The sequence below is a fragment of the Felis catus genome, chromosome C1 (assembly GCF_018350175.1).
Source record: "Felis catus isolate Fca126 chromosome C1, F.catus_Fca126_mat1.0, whole genome shotgun sequence".
NCBI lineage: Eukaryota > Metazoa > Chordata > Mammalia > Carnivora > Felidae > Felis > Felis catus.
In genome coordinates this window covers 154,438,201-154,453,852 of record NC_058375.1, presented here as the reverse complement: position 1 = coordinate 154,453,852, position 15,652 = coordinate 154,438,201, and the positions used below count along the sequence as shown (strand labels likewise).

At 33.3% G+C, this 15,652-nt stretch overlaps 1 protein-coding gene across 9 annotated transcripts in view; it reads right to left on the bottom strand.

The window, feature by feature from the left end:
* SCN2A (sodium voltage-gated channel alpha subunit 2) overlaps nucleotides 1-15,652 on the bottom strand; it is a 142,037-nt gene that overhangs the window by 22,273 nt on the left and 104,112 nt on the right. For all 9 annotated transcript variants that reach the window (XM_023259411.2, XM_023259408.2, XM_023259412.2 and 6 more), the window contains 3 exons: nucleotides 14,583-15,062; nucleotides 4,620-4,740; nucleotides 509-663 (listed from right to left, as the gene is read on the bottom strand). In XM_023259411.2, the coding sequence (XP_023115179.1) occupies nucleotides 509-663; nucleotides 4,620-4,740; nucleotides 14,583-15,062 (756 nt within the window). The remainder of the gene's footprint in view (nucleotides 1-508; nucleotides 664-4,619; nucleotides 4,741-14,582; nucleotides 15,063-15,652) is intronic.

Below are 15,652 nucleotides of genomic sequence, written 5' to 3'. Positions count from 1 at the left end.
ACACGATTTTCATATATTAATTAATATCTTGGCCAAACTGACCCTTCCATGGAGTGAAATCAGATATAAATTAAGTTGTAATGCTTTCACTTCGCTACTAGTCAGCAATTAAGTTCGTCTACTATTTGTCATTCACTGTGATTGGCACTAGTGAATCCGCACAAACAAGACAAGTGAGTTCCCTGCAAAATGGAGTTTATGTTAAGCAGTTTGATACTCACCTGATAATCCCATATCATGTCTGCATAATCACTCTTTATAAGAACTACCTCTGATGACTAAAAGTCAGAAGTACCTTTCTTTAAATATTACAAGAAACCATACTTGGCCTGATTCAATCTGAGACTTATTCCACAACAATAAAAATGGCTATTTCCTGAGCCTCTCACACTGTGCTAGGGATATCGCACAATGTTTCTTACTTCACAAGCACTGGATTTTAAAAACCTGTAAGAGGTTTTTGAAGAGTTTCAGGTAAAGGAAAAGGCTCAGGTCATATGTCACCTACCAGTGCCCCACTGCTGAGTAGAATCATGAAGACAATGAAGGTTTCAAACCAGTTGTGCTCCACTATCTTATAGCAAGTTTTTCTCAAGTTCCACCAGAGCTTTCCTTTGCCTTCTTCTATGCTTATCTGACAACACTTGAACTTCCGTACACAGTCTACAATAAGTCAAAGTAAATGAAGAAAAGAGAATTACTCTTGGATTATGTACCTTTGTGTTGGTGGGAACCTCTTCTAAATTATTACCTGATACATTGTACATAACTATTTTTTAAAGATGGCTTCCACTCATGCAAACAGAAGTCATCTGTATAGTTTTTAAATCATTCATTCAAAAATACTTTTTATGTTTATGTGATTATTATAATGGGTTATATTACATCATAAAAACATATAGAAAAACAGAAGGAAAAATAAAATCACCGAAAGTTGATATTTCCATCTTATCATCTTATGAGTGTGATTCCATTTATATATGGACATTTGAATTCTAAGTAGTTCATTTCATGGCATAATATATACATTTTGCTTTTTTTACAAATAAATAGAACTGTGAAAGTTTTCATAATACTTCTCTAAATAAGATTACCAGACTTAACCAGAATCCATAAAATTATTCCACTATTATTGAATATGTTGCTTTAATTCTGGCTATTATCAGCAACAATGCGGTAAACACCTTTGTGTAACTTGTGTATATAAACATACTGAGTTATAGTTTATCAAGGCTTGACAACAAATATTTATTGAATATCTGCAGCATTCAAGGAATTGTACTGGACAAATTACAATACTAGAACGTGTAAACACAGCTTTTCTTTAACAAAAAGTGTTCATTTTAAGTACAGGAGTTTTGCTCACAAATTCTATAGTCACAGAAAATAAATAATATCACAAATTAAATAAAGTGTTGTGAGAACTGATCGGTCAGATTAATTTTTGATATTGAGCTTTGTAGACAAAATGAATTTCGGGTTAGACTTTGAGGGATAGGTAAGAATCAGGTCTAGTACAGGAGCTGTAAAAGAATGGAGAAACAATGGCATCAATAAAACTTAATAATAGACCTAGAAGTTGCATAAAGGAGACAGTTAGGAGTCAATCTAAAAAAGGGACCTGAATGAGTCAGTTGGAGAATTTAGATTTTATATGTTGTCTATGAGTAAAACATTGAAGGATTTATTTGGGAGTTATGAAGATGGGCATGGTAAGAACATGGGTGTAGAATGATCTCTACCTATACAAGGGACTGAATGGATAGAAGAAAGAAGTTGAAATTCAATCAACTGAACACTAAGAAAGTAAAAACAAGGTAAGCGTGGTGATGGTGGTCAGGAACCAGGAAATAAGGCGGAGTGATGGGATCTGACAGCACACACACAGCAGGATGCTGGGGCGTGGGAGACAGATGAGTCATGACACAAGGTTTTAACCAGGAAGAGGGCTCTGGATCAATGAATAGAAAAATGGAAACCTCATCTTGAAAAGAGCAGATATTTTACTGTATAGATATTTATCAGATGCTACTTTATACTGCCAGCCAGCCAGATCATAGCCTTTGTTTCATGAAAATTTAATGATGCACATTGTTATTTAGCCTCTCAACTAAGAAATAAATAGCATTATATTTGTTGTTTCTTTGAGGGAAAGATCTTTTTCATATTTCTGTTTCTCAAAAGATCAAGAAGATTTACATGACCTGAAAATACTCATTGTAATAAAGTAAATGGAACTAAATTTAGGTGTTGTTTTTTTTTTCTCTAAAGAGAATATGAGATGAAAAAAACCAGTTTAACAGAAAAAGACTGATTTTAGTGGGAATGATAAATGCCGAATTTGAGACATTGGCTTATTTCTGAGAAAAAAGGAAGAAAATGGGATAAGGAAGGAGAATAAAATGGGTCTAGTCTGTATCTGTTTTATTCTTAAATAAAAAGTCTTAAGCAAATATGATAACAGTATTCAAATTGTTAAAGTTGGTTGGTGGGCATCTATATATTACTTATCATTTTCTACAATGTGAAGTTACTCTATATTCTATATAGAACATATTTCATAATATTTCATATTTAAATGTTTTTAAGTTTCACAAATGACAAATGTTGAGAGTATCATAGTTATTATTCCATAATTACATATTATTTCCTTATTGCAGTATATATGCATATATTGTAACTCAAAAAATAAGCTAATTGTCTGGTAAAGAGTAAAAACTAATGCCAGAGAAATTATGTTTGTGAAATACCACTTGAATTATTGTGAATTTTCACAATAATTGAATGTTTTGTGAAGTCATATATTTTTTTCATAATGAAGTAACACTGGAACGTATGCAGACTTTTTGGAGAAAAATAGCAAAAAGTGACTTCCCTCATAACGTATGCTGAACAAATAGCCCTCCCTCTGAAGTTATTTAAAAATTGACAATTAATATTTAAGTATTTATTTTTACCAATGCATATAAGTCCCAAATCAATAGGTATATGCAACATAATCTTCTGTAATACACCTTGAAAGAATCCAACATCGATTGTGATTTCTAATGTCTGTGTAATTACATATACTAAAAATTAGCTTAAAGTTTAAATTAAAATAGCTTTAATGTTATTTTTTTTAATGTTTATTTATTGTGAGAGAGAGAATGTGCATATGCATGCATGGGGGTGTGGGAGCTGGGTGGAGGCAAGAGAGCCAAAGAGAGAGGAGAGAGCAGCCCAGGCAGGTCCCACCCTGTCAGTGCAGAGCCTGATGCAGGGCTCTATCTCATGAACTGTGAGATCATGACCATGAGCCAAAATCAAGAGTCAGAAGCCTAACCAACTGAACCAGGCAGGCGTTCTAGTTTTAGTGTTCTTAATGTAAACACGCATAACCCAAATGAAACACATTTGGAATTTGTTGTAACAAAATTGCATTACTAGTAACAATTTGAGGCAGTCACTATTTTTAAAACAAATTTTTACTTAAGCAATTACAATATAGTATTGATTTGAGGCTAAGAAATGGCATGCATTATTAAATAGCTGTTAACTAAAAAGTGAGTTAAACATGAAGTGATTTCCAGGGTTTTAGAGAAACGTTTCTGTACCTACAATAGAAATTTATATAAGAAAGGTGAAGAATTTCATATCTTGTGTTATTGTACTAATTTTTCTGCCTCTTTGTATCATTGGTGGTGCATTCCCTCACACTCTGGACTGGCCAGGTAACTTTGCTTTTGCGAACGGGACAGGAGCAAACCTGACATAAGAGGAGGCTTGACCAGTCCTTGACAGGTTTCCTCTCTTGCTCTTGTGCCTTCACCACTAGAACATATCTGGCCACTATGTGGAGAACGAGATGAGTGGAGCGGAGCTGAGGCAGCCCAACAGTCCGTCTAAGACCTCAGGTTTGGAAGAGAGCCTATCCAAGATCAGCAAAATCATCTAGCTGGCCTTGGACTTGTGAGCAAAAGTATGTTTTTTGGTTAAATGCTAAGAAGTTTTGGGCTGTTTGATATATAGCATTACTGTTCAGAAAATAACTGATTCATACTTCAAATAACATAATTTTAGCTTTTTTCAGAAAGTCCTCTTGGTATGCCCCAGTGGCATGGTGCCTCATATTATATAACTCAATATATTTTGGCACTTCATTATCTGTTATCTACTAACATTCAGAACTAATAAGAAATTGACCTTGACAGATGCAAGTAACCATTAATCATGGACAGTTTTAAATATACACTTATCAATTAGTACCCATTGTAAACTGATAAAACAGTGCACAATAAATTACTTCTTTGACTTAAAATTTGTTTCCTTTAATTTTTTTTTTAAAGCTAAAGAGAGATATGCTTGATTTGGCTTTCTCCCTGATTAGATATTCTAGAAGGCTACCAAAACACCCATAGACTTAGGAGCATTTCTTAGTTGAACAGGATGCACAAATATAAGCATGTCTGATTACATAAACTAAATCTTACCTTTCAAAAACGTATCTTTGTTTTGATACAGAAAAAGAAAAAAATCAAACAGGTAAATGAACAGCTACTAGATAGATATAAATGATTGGAGGGTGGAGAGAGAGACTGGTAAGAGAGGTCCAATGAGCTCATATGCATGGTTCCACTTACCTTCTGTGAAACAGGCTTCAGGTTCAAGGGATTCTTCGGGTTCTACCTCAGGTTGCTCACCCTCAGCGGGAGCTCCTATATCAACTGTGCTGCCTTCAGATGAACTAGTTGCATTTAGCTTCTGAAAATCAATTCCACAGAAAAGCTTTTAAAATATTTTCTTTAATCTATAATATAAAAATTCAAAAGGCGTGCCCTCAAGTCTTCTGTATGCATTTCCTTGATCTGTAATTTAAGAATATCTTAAACATAATGCCAGTCCGCTTTAGTAGAGGTGGGGGTCACAAGATTAGAGGTAGCACCACACCAGATTTTTTTTCTTTAAAAATATGGTGCTAACAACTTAAGTAATTTTTGACTAAGCACACATGTAGAGATACTGAAACAAAATCCTGGAGAGAGCTTATGTAAGCCACCAGAGTCACATGGTCATCTGTGATCTTGCTTTTGTAAATTAGCTTGCAAATGGTATAGTTTGTTTTATTCTAAAATTGTGACCCAACCAACGAAAGCTGCACAAGTGTATTTTCATGTCAAATACAGAAAAGATTTGATCAAATGCACATAAACAGCAACAATCTAAATTTATCCACTTTTCATTGACATGAAAACATATACCACTAGTTGTTATTAAATATATTCTATAGTTTTTTTACTCAGAAAAGAGCAGCACATTGTTAGCTTTATAGCAAGAGCTGGTATTTTGCATTCTCTTTGGCCAATGCACTCCTGAGTTTCATTGTGCATTTGGAAACTACTTGTTACTCTGGCACTCTCACCTGTCCTGTTAACACAGGGAGAAATGAGTCTCTGGTAGTCATTTTGGTTTCCTTTAGGCTACATCAAATACCACCAAAAGAAAAATATAATAGGAAGAAGTTGTTTTAAATCTTGAAATCCACCAAACTTTAGTCAGGTTAGGGTGTTCAAAGGATCAGCATAAAGGAAGGTATCCCAGTCTTTAATCTGGTCTTAAAATGCTGCAGGAATGACACAGGGCCAGGTATGAGTGCCACATGGAATCAGAGTAGTTTGGGCCATAGCATTCTCGGACCTGTTACAATGTTATTACCATTAGTGCATAACATTAGGAAATGGCTGAGCTGATAAGAGCTACTTTATAAAGGGGATGAGGTAAGCACATGATAAAATGCACATTGAAGTATGTTAAATTACTATAAAATGGGTACTGTAGTCAGTACTAGAAATACTCTACTCATATTTGAGCTAAGGATTATATGGATTTGCCCCAGGAAGATGGTTCCTTTATTTTATGAAAATAATTTTCTTTATACAAAATATTTTCTTGGCATGGCGATGCTCATGAATTACAACTACTTATATGTGATATATATGAGACTGAAAATGCTTTTGTCTTGTGTAATTTAACAATATCAATGATAGAAGCATAAATATTAGATGTGAGTCTATCTTCTTAGAACTGTTTCAGGATTGTTTTTTAATTTGACCAAGACATTAAATCAAGCATTATATATTATAAAATGCTTGAAATTTGTTGATTCTTTTTGTGCTCACCAAATGTGTCACAATACTAAACAGATAATCATGATATCTTTGTCCTTACAATCGGAATATATTTTGGTTTAAGATGACATGGCAAAGTGGGAATATTTATTGCACATATTTTAATTCTTTACACTGCGTATAATTTCCTATCCTTTGTCTTTTGGCTTTGATAAGTATAGCTCTGTTTATATACAATTGACTAAGAAATGACCAAATTATTGTCTCATTCCAATCCATCTGATTCACATAAAATTGTTACATATTAGGGACCTAAAGATACTGATCTTATCATTTGTAAGATGTTGAAACATGACATAGATAATCAGAAAAACTGAAGCTTAGTCAGAACTGATCTAACTACAGACAGCCCACAATAAGAAATGGAATACATTCCTTTTAGGAAAAAGGATAACACTGTAAATACAGATTGGGGAAAGACCTAGGGATGAGCCCAAGGGAAAAATGAAGATCCATATTCAGGGTACTCCACACATTAGTGAGTGACTGTACCACAGTCTACATCAGTGCTGGGTATGTCGCAGGTACTCAATAAGTATTGTTTAAAAAATGAATGAATGAATAGACTTCTCCATAACAAAATGAAGATTAGGTCTTGACAGTGATTGGAAGAAGGCATCAGATAAATTCCAGTGGATCTTGGTTTGAAATGTTTCAGAGGATCCCTGTAACATAAACTATCACTTCTTTCATTTAGTGCAGTTCCTTAGTACTGATATAGAAGTAACGTCTTTTTACTGAACTAAATATTTGTGTATTTAAAGGTCAGGTTACTACTTTTTCATAAGTGCAACATGAAAGTGTTTTGTCTCTGGAAGATGTATATAACCAGACATAATCGTCTGAAGCAAAGATACTACTTTTGCCATTTTTGTGTCCCTAGTACCTATCACCAATGTTTGTGTTTAATAGATGTTTGTTGCATAAATGAATAAATAAACAGTGCATGGACTCTTATTCTGTCAGTAACTACTTCTGACATCTCCTAGTAAATACTTTCACATCAAGGGAATACAAATAATATTCACACTTATGTGCAGAATAACACAAATCCTTTAAGATTCTGAATTGTGTAAATAACGGCCAACAACTTTTAGAATTAGGAGTGCTGTCTCAACATCAGGCTTTCAATTATTCAGGCCTAAAATGTGTATATGAAGAAAACTTTAGTTTAACTCTGGAATTAGTAAACTAATACTGAATCATTCTGATAATGTTTTCCTTCTTTTGACTCGACAATGTAAGTGGATCTGCAGTCCCACTGGTGAATGGAACCTTTTTAAGGAGAGGCAATCTCATCCTTCTCCATCTTCCCTCTGATGTGGACCAGCATGGGGTCCACCTGCCACATGCATTACTTCACCTGGCTTACAAATAAAGAATCTAAGCTGTACATTATTCCTCAACATCAACCAATCCAGTGTCTATTTAGAGAAAGAAATGTGGCTTTAATAATCTTGTCAAAAGTTATAGTGAGTCAGTAGCTGGACTCTAGATCTTCTGTACCCCATTTTACCAGAATTTTCTAGAGAATATTTTGATGATTCATAAGGAAAACCAACCTTTATCAATGTAAAATATTTAGTAGACGTGATACATACTTAAATGTTGTAGGTTCAAGATAGTGCTTGTGATATTACTGACTCCTAAGTTTCATGACTATGAAATTAGTATTAGTTCAATTTATATTTACATTCTTATAAGTATTAGTGTAGAGTAGAACTAAATACTCATTGGAATATTAAATGAACAAAAAGTTTTCTTTCAACAATAGTACTGAGATGTAGGCAAGAAACTGTGATTTATAAAGTCTTTCTTGATAACATCAATTCAATGGCTTTCTTAAAATTACGTAAGAGGCAAATATCATAATATAAAGTATGTTGACTAACAGTTAAAATGTGTAAAGAGTCCATAAAAATGAAAGGAACCAAACTAAGACTATAAAACTCTTCAGCTTCAGATATGGTCATAATTACAATAAATCCTAACTATGGTACAAATTCATTAAATAGAACTGTCAAATATACATCATTATATGGAATGATTAGAACTCATGTACTTTAAGAATTTTCAAATAAAAGTTGCTTTCAAATGCTCCAAACTAGGCATCATCTACTGCAAAATGCCATATGAGTAAGAGACCAAAATATGAATTGGCTAGGAATAGAACCAGTTCTATACTTTCAAGTTCTATACTTGACAAGTTTTATATTAAAACTTGTAAAATTTGGTTGTTTAGGTTCCCTTTTTATTTTTTGTTCTTATTTTTCAGGAAATAAATGAACTGAATAGTATTATTAGGATACCCTGCCTAGTTACATTTAAACAAAATATGATGTACTCTAATATCAGGATCAAAGAGATCAAACAGGAATAGCCAATCGTTACTTGCTATGAGTAGCATAGGCAATAATTTACTTTCAGGTGGAAATATTACTTGAAAATTTATTTTAATGAAAACCTCTTATTACAGGGCTCTTCCCATTGAAAATCTTCTGTATTTTTGTAGGAGTTAAGCTGGACAGAATCATATTTTGCTAAATTATCTAATAAATAAATATCAAAGTACATAATGTTGCATTTTGTATTTTTAAACATTATATCTCTTTTACTTTCCATATCATTGATAAATTACTATTAAACATTGGTGTGCCAAACTACTAGTCTTTCTTTCAGAAAGTAAAATTACTTTTAAAAATAATTAATCACGGGGCACCTGGGTGGCTCAGTTGGTTAACAACTGACTCCTGATTTCTGCTCAAGTCATGATCTCACGGTTCATGAGACTGAGCCCCATGTCTGGTTCTGTGCTGACAGGGTGGAACTTGCTTGGGATTCTCTCCTTCTTTTTCTCTGTCCCTCCTCTGCTCTCTCTCTCTCTCTCTCTCAAAATAAATAAATAAAAAACTTAAAAAAAATCACAACACAAAAAGGGAGAGAAAAGTTGCTATTTTTTCATAGGCACACTTGTTTCTCATTATAAAATTGAGATACATTTTTAAGAAAATATAAGTAGTAAGATTGTATATAATTTAGAAAAAGATGTATATTCTACTCTGATTCAATGAAAGGAATTGGGATTTTAGAGAAAGAAATAGCCTCAAACATAGCTTAAATCAAACATTTCATATTTAAAGATTTTGGCCCCCAAAAACGGCAATCCTTTGTTCCACATGGATCTTAATTAGAATTTATATTTAAGGAGCTCTGGGTTATTTTCCGTGACAAACCTTAACACTATTATGACACTTTCATGAAAGTTATAATCGTTCTTGCTTTGGGATAAGCTTAAGGCCAAAGTGGCACCTTAATACCAAAAAGGGACGTTGTTGTCTTAATGAGGAAGATGGCAAAATCAAAAGTATCATTAGCATTATACTACATTATCCAGAAATTATTTTTGTCTTTATAAAGGATACATTACACAATTTTCTAAACCATAAATTGGATTTTAAATATCCTTCTTGGTGTGGCAAAAGTAACCCTTATATCATGCTGGCCTACCCCTCAACAGATACAGAGTGCCCCAAAGACACACACATGTTTGGCCCATTTTGTTTTTACATGAAGGACATTAAGAGCCTTTTTCTCCCTTAATTACTGTCCTACTGGAAAACTTTACCTTGAGGACTAAACATTCTCCAGGAGAAAATAATACATGGGTTCTTACTGTACCTATCCCCCCAGACCTCTCTCACATCTTTTTCCCTCTTCCCACCCCTTGAACTGGAAACTAGGATACTTTTTTTAGGGAGCAGAAAATGTTTCCTGAGAGAGGATAAGAGACATATTCAAGGAAATTGAAAATGATAATAATGTGAGAGCTAAGAATAAATGGAGTCAATTTAAACTGGTTTCTGCCTACTTGGTGTTCCACCATACGTACTCCAGTTAAATCTCCTACATAAACCAATAGGTAATATATCTGATTATCACTTTCCTTGTATGCCTGTTTATATAAGAACTTGATGAATGGGATAGTCAGAAAATAAGGAAACTAACCTTCCCTTTTCCCAAGAAACTGGGAAAAACAAGCCATTATCATAAGGAGTCAAATCCCACATTTTCCTGAATAATGAATACATTATAGGACAAAAAAAAAATCTCTCTAGTCTCTGTGTATATGTGTATCTGTGTTTCATTGTGAGCAACTACATCTCTTGGATCCCATGTCACATCATTCCTCCAATATTTAAAGCATTACCTTCCATGAGTCTAGAGTGCCAAAGACTGAATATTTTGTTCCAATGTATAAAAGAATGCTACAAGAATGACATAATCATTGCTCCTTTCCAAAGAGCCAAATATGCTTATGGTAGGTTTGTTCTAAAGTTAATGGCAGAATAGGAAACTGCACCTAAATGACAAAATATTTAATTAATATTTCTGGAAAAATAATTAAATTGCACTAAGCAATTTTGTTAACATATTTGAGCACAAAACTATGATTTCAACATCAGGAAATGCAAAGGTCCACCTAATGGACCCCAAAGAGGGTTATACTCATTGCCATGGTCACATGACAAGGAAGGTCCTATCATTCCAAAACACTGAAAGAGCTTACAATGATTCTCTACCTATGTAAGAGTTTGCAGTGCATGATATATTTAAATAATATTCTTCAGGAGAAAGTTTCCCAGCAGGTTTGGGTGAAATAGAGGGGGAAAAAAGAACCGAAAAGGACAGAGGAACAACAGAATGAAGAAGTTGGATTCCAGATCTATTTTCAGATGAACACATCACCTAAAAGATGATCATCTTACTTTTAAATTTTTTTTGGTGTACAAAAGGCATTTATTTCCTTTTCTTTCAGTCTTAGGAGTTTTAGGGGTAAATATCAACAGAATCTCCCAGGGAATCATATTCTGAATTTAAAACACTTTTGGTCAATTGCTAAATAAAGCAATGCCATTTTCTTTAAAATGAAGCAGATAAAACTTATACCCATGCTGCTAGCAGCCAAAATAGAAACATTCCAATTCATTTACATTATTGTCACATTAAAATACCTTTTAGGCAGTTTGCACGTGAATAAGGAATTGCTTTGATTTGCAGATTACCCTTCAGAAGAATTTAATATGACACTGAACAAAAATTATGAACAAAGTACACCCACTGAGGCTATATTAAAAAAAAAAAAAACAGGGGAGAGAAAGCTTTTCTGCAAGTTTTTCAAAGAGCACCTACATTTCTCCTATAAGCCCTTAGCACGTTCAAAACCGTAGCATTAAATGGAAACTAAATAATCCATTAAGGCATGCACTTTTACTTTTCACTGAATATAGTTTCTATTAAAATCTATGTAAGAAGATTAGCAACTAAATCATTTCTTTTAAAGTTAGGGTTGCCAGACTTGCCTGACCATGCTTTATATGACTCAGCATAAGAGCAGCTGTGCATATTTTTATTTTACTGCCAATGGATGGGCAAGGAATGTAGCTGAGTAACATGCAGGCCAGTCAAAATTCATTTAGAAACTGATTATAGTTATATATGTACAACTTGCTTGGGTAACCTGGGTAAAAGTGATGGCACGAGCCTCTGTCTGGTTAAAAAACACCAGAGCTGCACTCTTGATGGCTCCAGCTTGGTTTTACCCCTGTGAGAAGTAAGAATGGTAAGCAGTGAAGGTCACTATATTACACTAGTAAATTTCACTTTGAAAAATAATCATTCACGCATGGCTTCAACATTATTAAAACACTAAAAGACAAATCAATCATTCGAAATCACAAACTATGAAAGGAATTACATTAAATACAGCCAAATAACGTTGAGTTCAAGTATACATGATTATAACATTGTATACGCCATAGAGAAAATACAAAAAACTATCAAGGAATCACACAGCTTTGTCAAAGACATCAAAGAGGATTTAGTTCAAACTCCTAAACAACCTCCGAGTCTACTTGGTTCATCTGTCCTATAAAAAGGGATTCATTTAGGCATTCCAAAGATTTTTTAAAGTGCCCCATTTTCCCCCTTAATTTAAAAAAATTATTGAGAAAAGAAATCCATAAACTTCATACCATTTCTTACTACTATACATGTGATATTTAACAGCACAACCCCATCCCACCAGTTAAGAAAATGACCAGACAAAAATTACTAGAAGACAGAACACTAAACAGAGATTTCAGGTAGGAATATTTGGAATTCTTGGATAATTCTCTCGAATCTCGTTTAGTTTCTAGTGTAGAGCTACTAGGTTAGATACCAAAGTTGAAAACCTGCACATTTCTCTTCCCAGACTACTTCTATCTAATGACTGAATCTTTCATTAGTTTGTATTTAGCAAGTTTGATATAAAGACAGAATTGAAAATTTCTCAAGTAATAAAACTTAACAACCAGGTAACAATCTCTATGGTGGGAAGGAATCAAGAGGACTCCACAGCTAAGGCAATACAATAATTCTATTTCCAACTGGCAGATCAGTCTCTTCCTCCAATTCCAAAGTACTGACTTCACATATATTATTTTGGAATACTTAATTCAAACAGAAAACAAATGGAAGAGCTTAACAGTAACTGGAAAGAGAGCTTCCATTTTCCTACTATACACCCCACCTGACTGGACATTCCTCCTGTGTTGAACATAATGGTTTGAGGTGAGACATGAATATACGCTCTTTTGGAGAAGCCTGAGGCTTTAAAATTTCTGAAAATTAAGAAGACTCGCTGTCAAGATATTCAAACTTAGCCAAAAGTTTAAACTGACTGGTGGCTTTAACATTTGATTCTTCATAATTTCTTCTTAGTTTATATGACACCCTAAAATTAAACATACATAAAAAGAAAAATTGACTTCCCTTACTGTAAGGGAAATGTTGAGCGTTTGGTATGATATCAAGATAACAAGAGGGGAATATACAGTAAAATTTAGTGACCCAATTCTATTTTCTAAATGCTGACCTCAATTTCTGGTAATATACAATACCAGAAATTAGGCCCCACCCTTTCCTTCAGCATAATCCAACCAACTATGCTTACCCAAAATTTTATTAATATATATATATGGTTATTGTTAAATTTAAAAATAATGACCTTATTAGTAAACACCTGAGTTCAACTAATTATAGCAATTTGTTGCCTCAGGCTACAAAGTTTTCCCTTGAATCTCATCACTTATTTTGTGAAACTGGGAGCTATGGCATTGTTACTTACATGTTAATTTTAGTACCTATATTTAAATTTTCTCTGGATTTCATGTTTAACATCTACTTCTACCTAATGACTGAATTAGCAGTACTACCTGTCTTATAAGCAAGAAAGAATGAAAAATAGCATATTCTTCAGTGATTTTACGTGATCCACATGCAAATACTGATGGAAATAGCTAAGGTTTCCTTCATAGAAATATATTTTTGTTCATAATTTTATTAACTAATGTCTAATTTTTGTGACTGTTATGCTACTTAAAGTTTATCCTTCAGGGCCTCAAACTCCCCAGTTATCTATCTGTCTTAGAATGAAGACAGTACTAGAGGTCTTTCTCTTCTCTGTCAATCAATTCAAATGGCAAGAAAGGATGAATCTTTGTTTTTGGCTGTTATTTTTATGTTTACTCAAGCTTTAATCACTGGGAATTCTGTTTTCATTTTGGTATGGTTAAACAATTAAACACTAAGGGTTTAAATTCTTTCTTCTCTTTATTCTCAACCCTGTGCTTATTAACCTATAAACAAACTAAAAGCACACTCTGGTACTCATACTCTTCTAGGAAATCAAAGAATACTTTAAACTGCCAAGATGCTTAATATAAATTGGTAAATTCAGAATTTTACATTCTCTAATGTATCATGGCATATTGTTTGTGTAGACACCATGCACTGGTTCAGAGAGGTTAAACACACTTTCAGCATGATTCTTCATCACTACCTTCACTTCCTTAAAAAAACATTTACTTCAGAAACATGAACCTATATGTAAATATCAAGTCAAGATCCCAATCAGATTTTTCATAAATAAAAATATCTGTGCAAACTAAGTAAGATCACATTTTAAGAAGTGTTTCATAAAAGCCAAGTGAGAATTAGAACTGCCCTCTGGCCAAGTATTTTTCTAGTACGTACCAAAAAACACCATTGTGGGAGAATTACAAGGAAGAAAGTGAATAAATGAAGGCACTTTCACAAATCTAAAATTATTTTTTTACATTAGAAAAATTCATATTAGTCTGCATATTTATATTATCAAGAATCCAAAATGGTGAATATTTGAGAAAATGAGTCAGCATACCATTTGTCTAGCTACATTTTAATCTGTCATCAACTTATCTATCACCAACTTTGCCAAAGAAAGGGTATCAATAGACATTTTCTATTTTCTTACAGAGATGAAACATAACCTTAAAGTAGTCTCATAGTTTAAAGCATACATTATGTCAAAACATCTTTTTATTTAAAAATTCCTACCTCTTTGCTTTCCTCCATATCTGACTCACTGCTGAATTCTTCAGTATTTAAATTTTCAAAGTCGGACTCTCCGACAGCAATTGGTACAGTCACAGTGAGGCTGGGATTGTTTATGAATGACATATAATCACTTTCATCCACAACATATTTTTCGACACTGCTGCCTATGCCACTGGTAGTTCCATTTCCATCTTTGAGATAATTGAGATCTTTGCCTATTTCTATAGTGGTATGGTTGGAAATACAGCTGTCTTTTTTGTTATTTAGATCTTCAAGAGGTTTAATTTCATCTAAAGCCTTTTGCTTTCTAACAAAGGCTTTCTGAATAAATTCACGTAGTTTTCTCTTAACATAATCAATTCCTTTCTGCATCCTCCCCACAGCAATCTGGAGATTGTTCATTTCATTATCATCATCAGTGGCGGCAAGGTTGTCAGAACTGAACGAACTCAAGAGCAAGGCCAGGAAGAGGTTCAGAACCTGAACACAACAGGAAAATAGGTGATCAAAACATTGTGTTGTTTCAGTTGCTCTTAACTATAAATTTTCCAAAATTACTCTTACATCTCATTTTTTTTTTACTATAGGTATTCCTTTTAGTTTATGATAAACTATTCTGGAAAAGGTGAATGGAATAAATACCTGGCCAATATCAAGTAATACTATTAACACTATTTCCTTTTCAGTCATTGCAAAATTACTGAAACCACTATTATATGAAACTTCTAAATGAAGTTCAGTTCCAAAGGAGAAATCTTAGTTATCTAGATAACCATACAGTGAATAAGGAAAAAAAAAGTTTTATTTGGGATGCTAAGTATTTTCCCCATGTGACCTGGATTTTCCAGGACACTGATAATTTATTATAATTTTATTCCTAAAACCAAAGATGATTCCATAAACATGATTTTATTTTTATGTGTTTGTACCAATTTTTGCACGTAGATAACTTATCAAATTAGAAAAAAATATATAACTATTGCTAAATCAAAAGCCACAGTTTTGGTTCAGAAAATCTTGGTCACTAGATCTATAAAATGGCTATAACTATAACTATACAAAATAGTTAT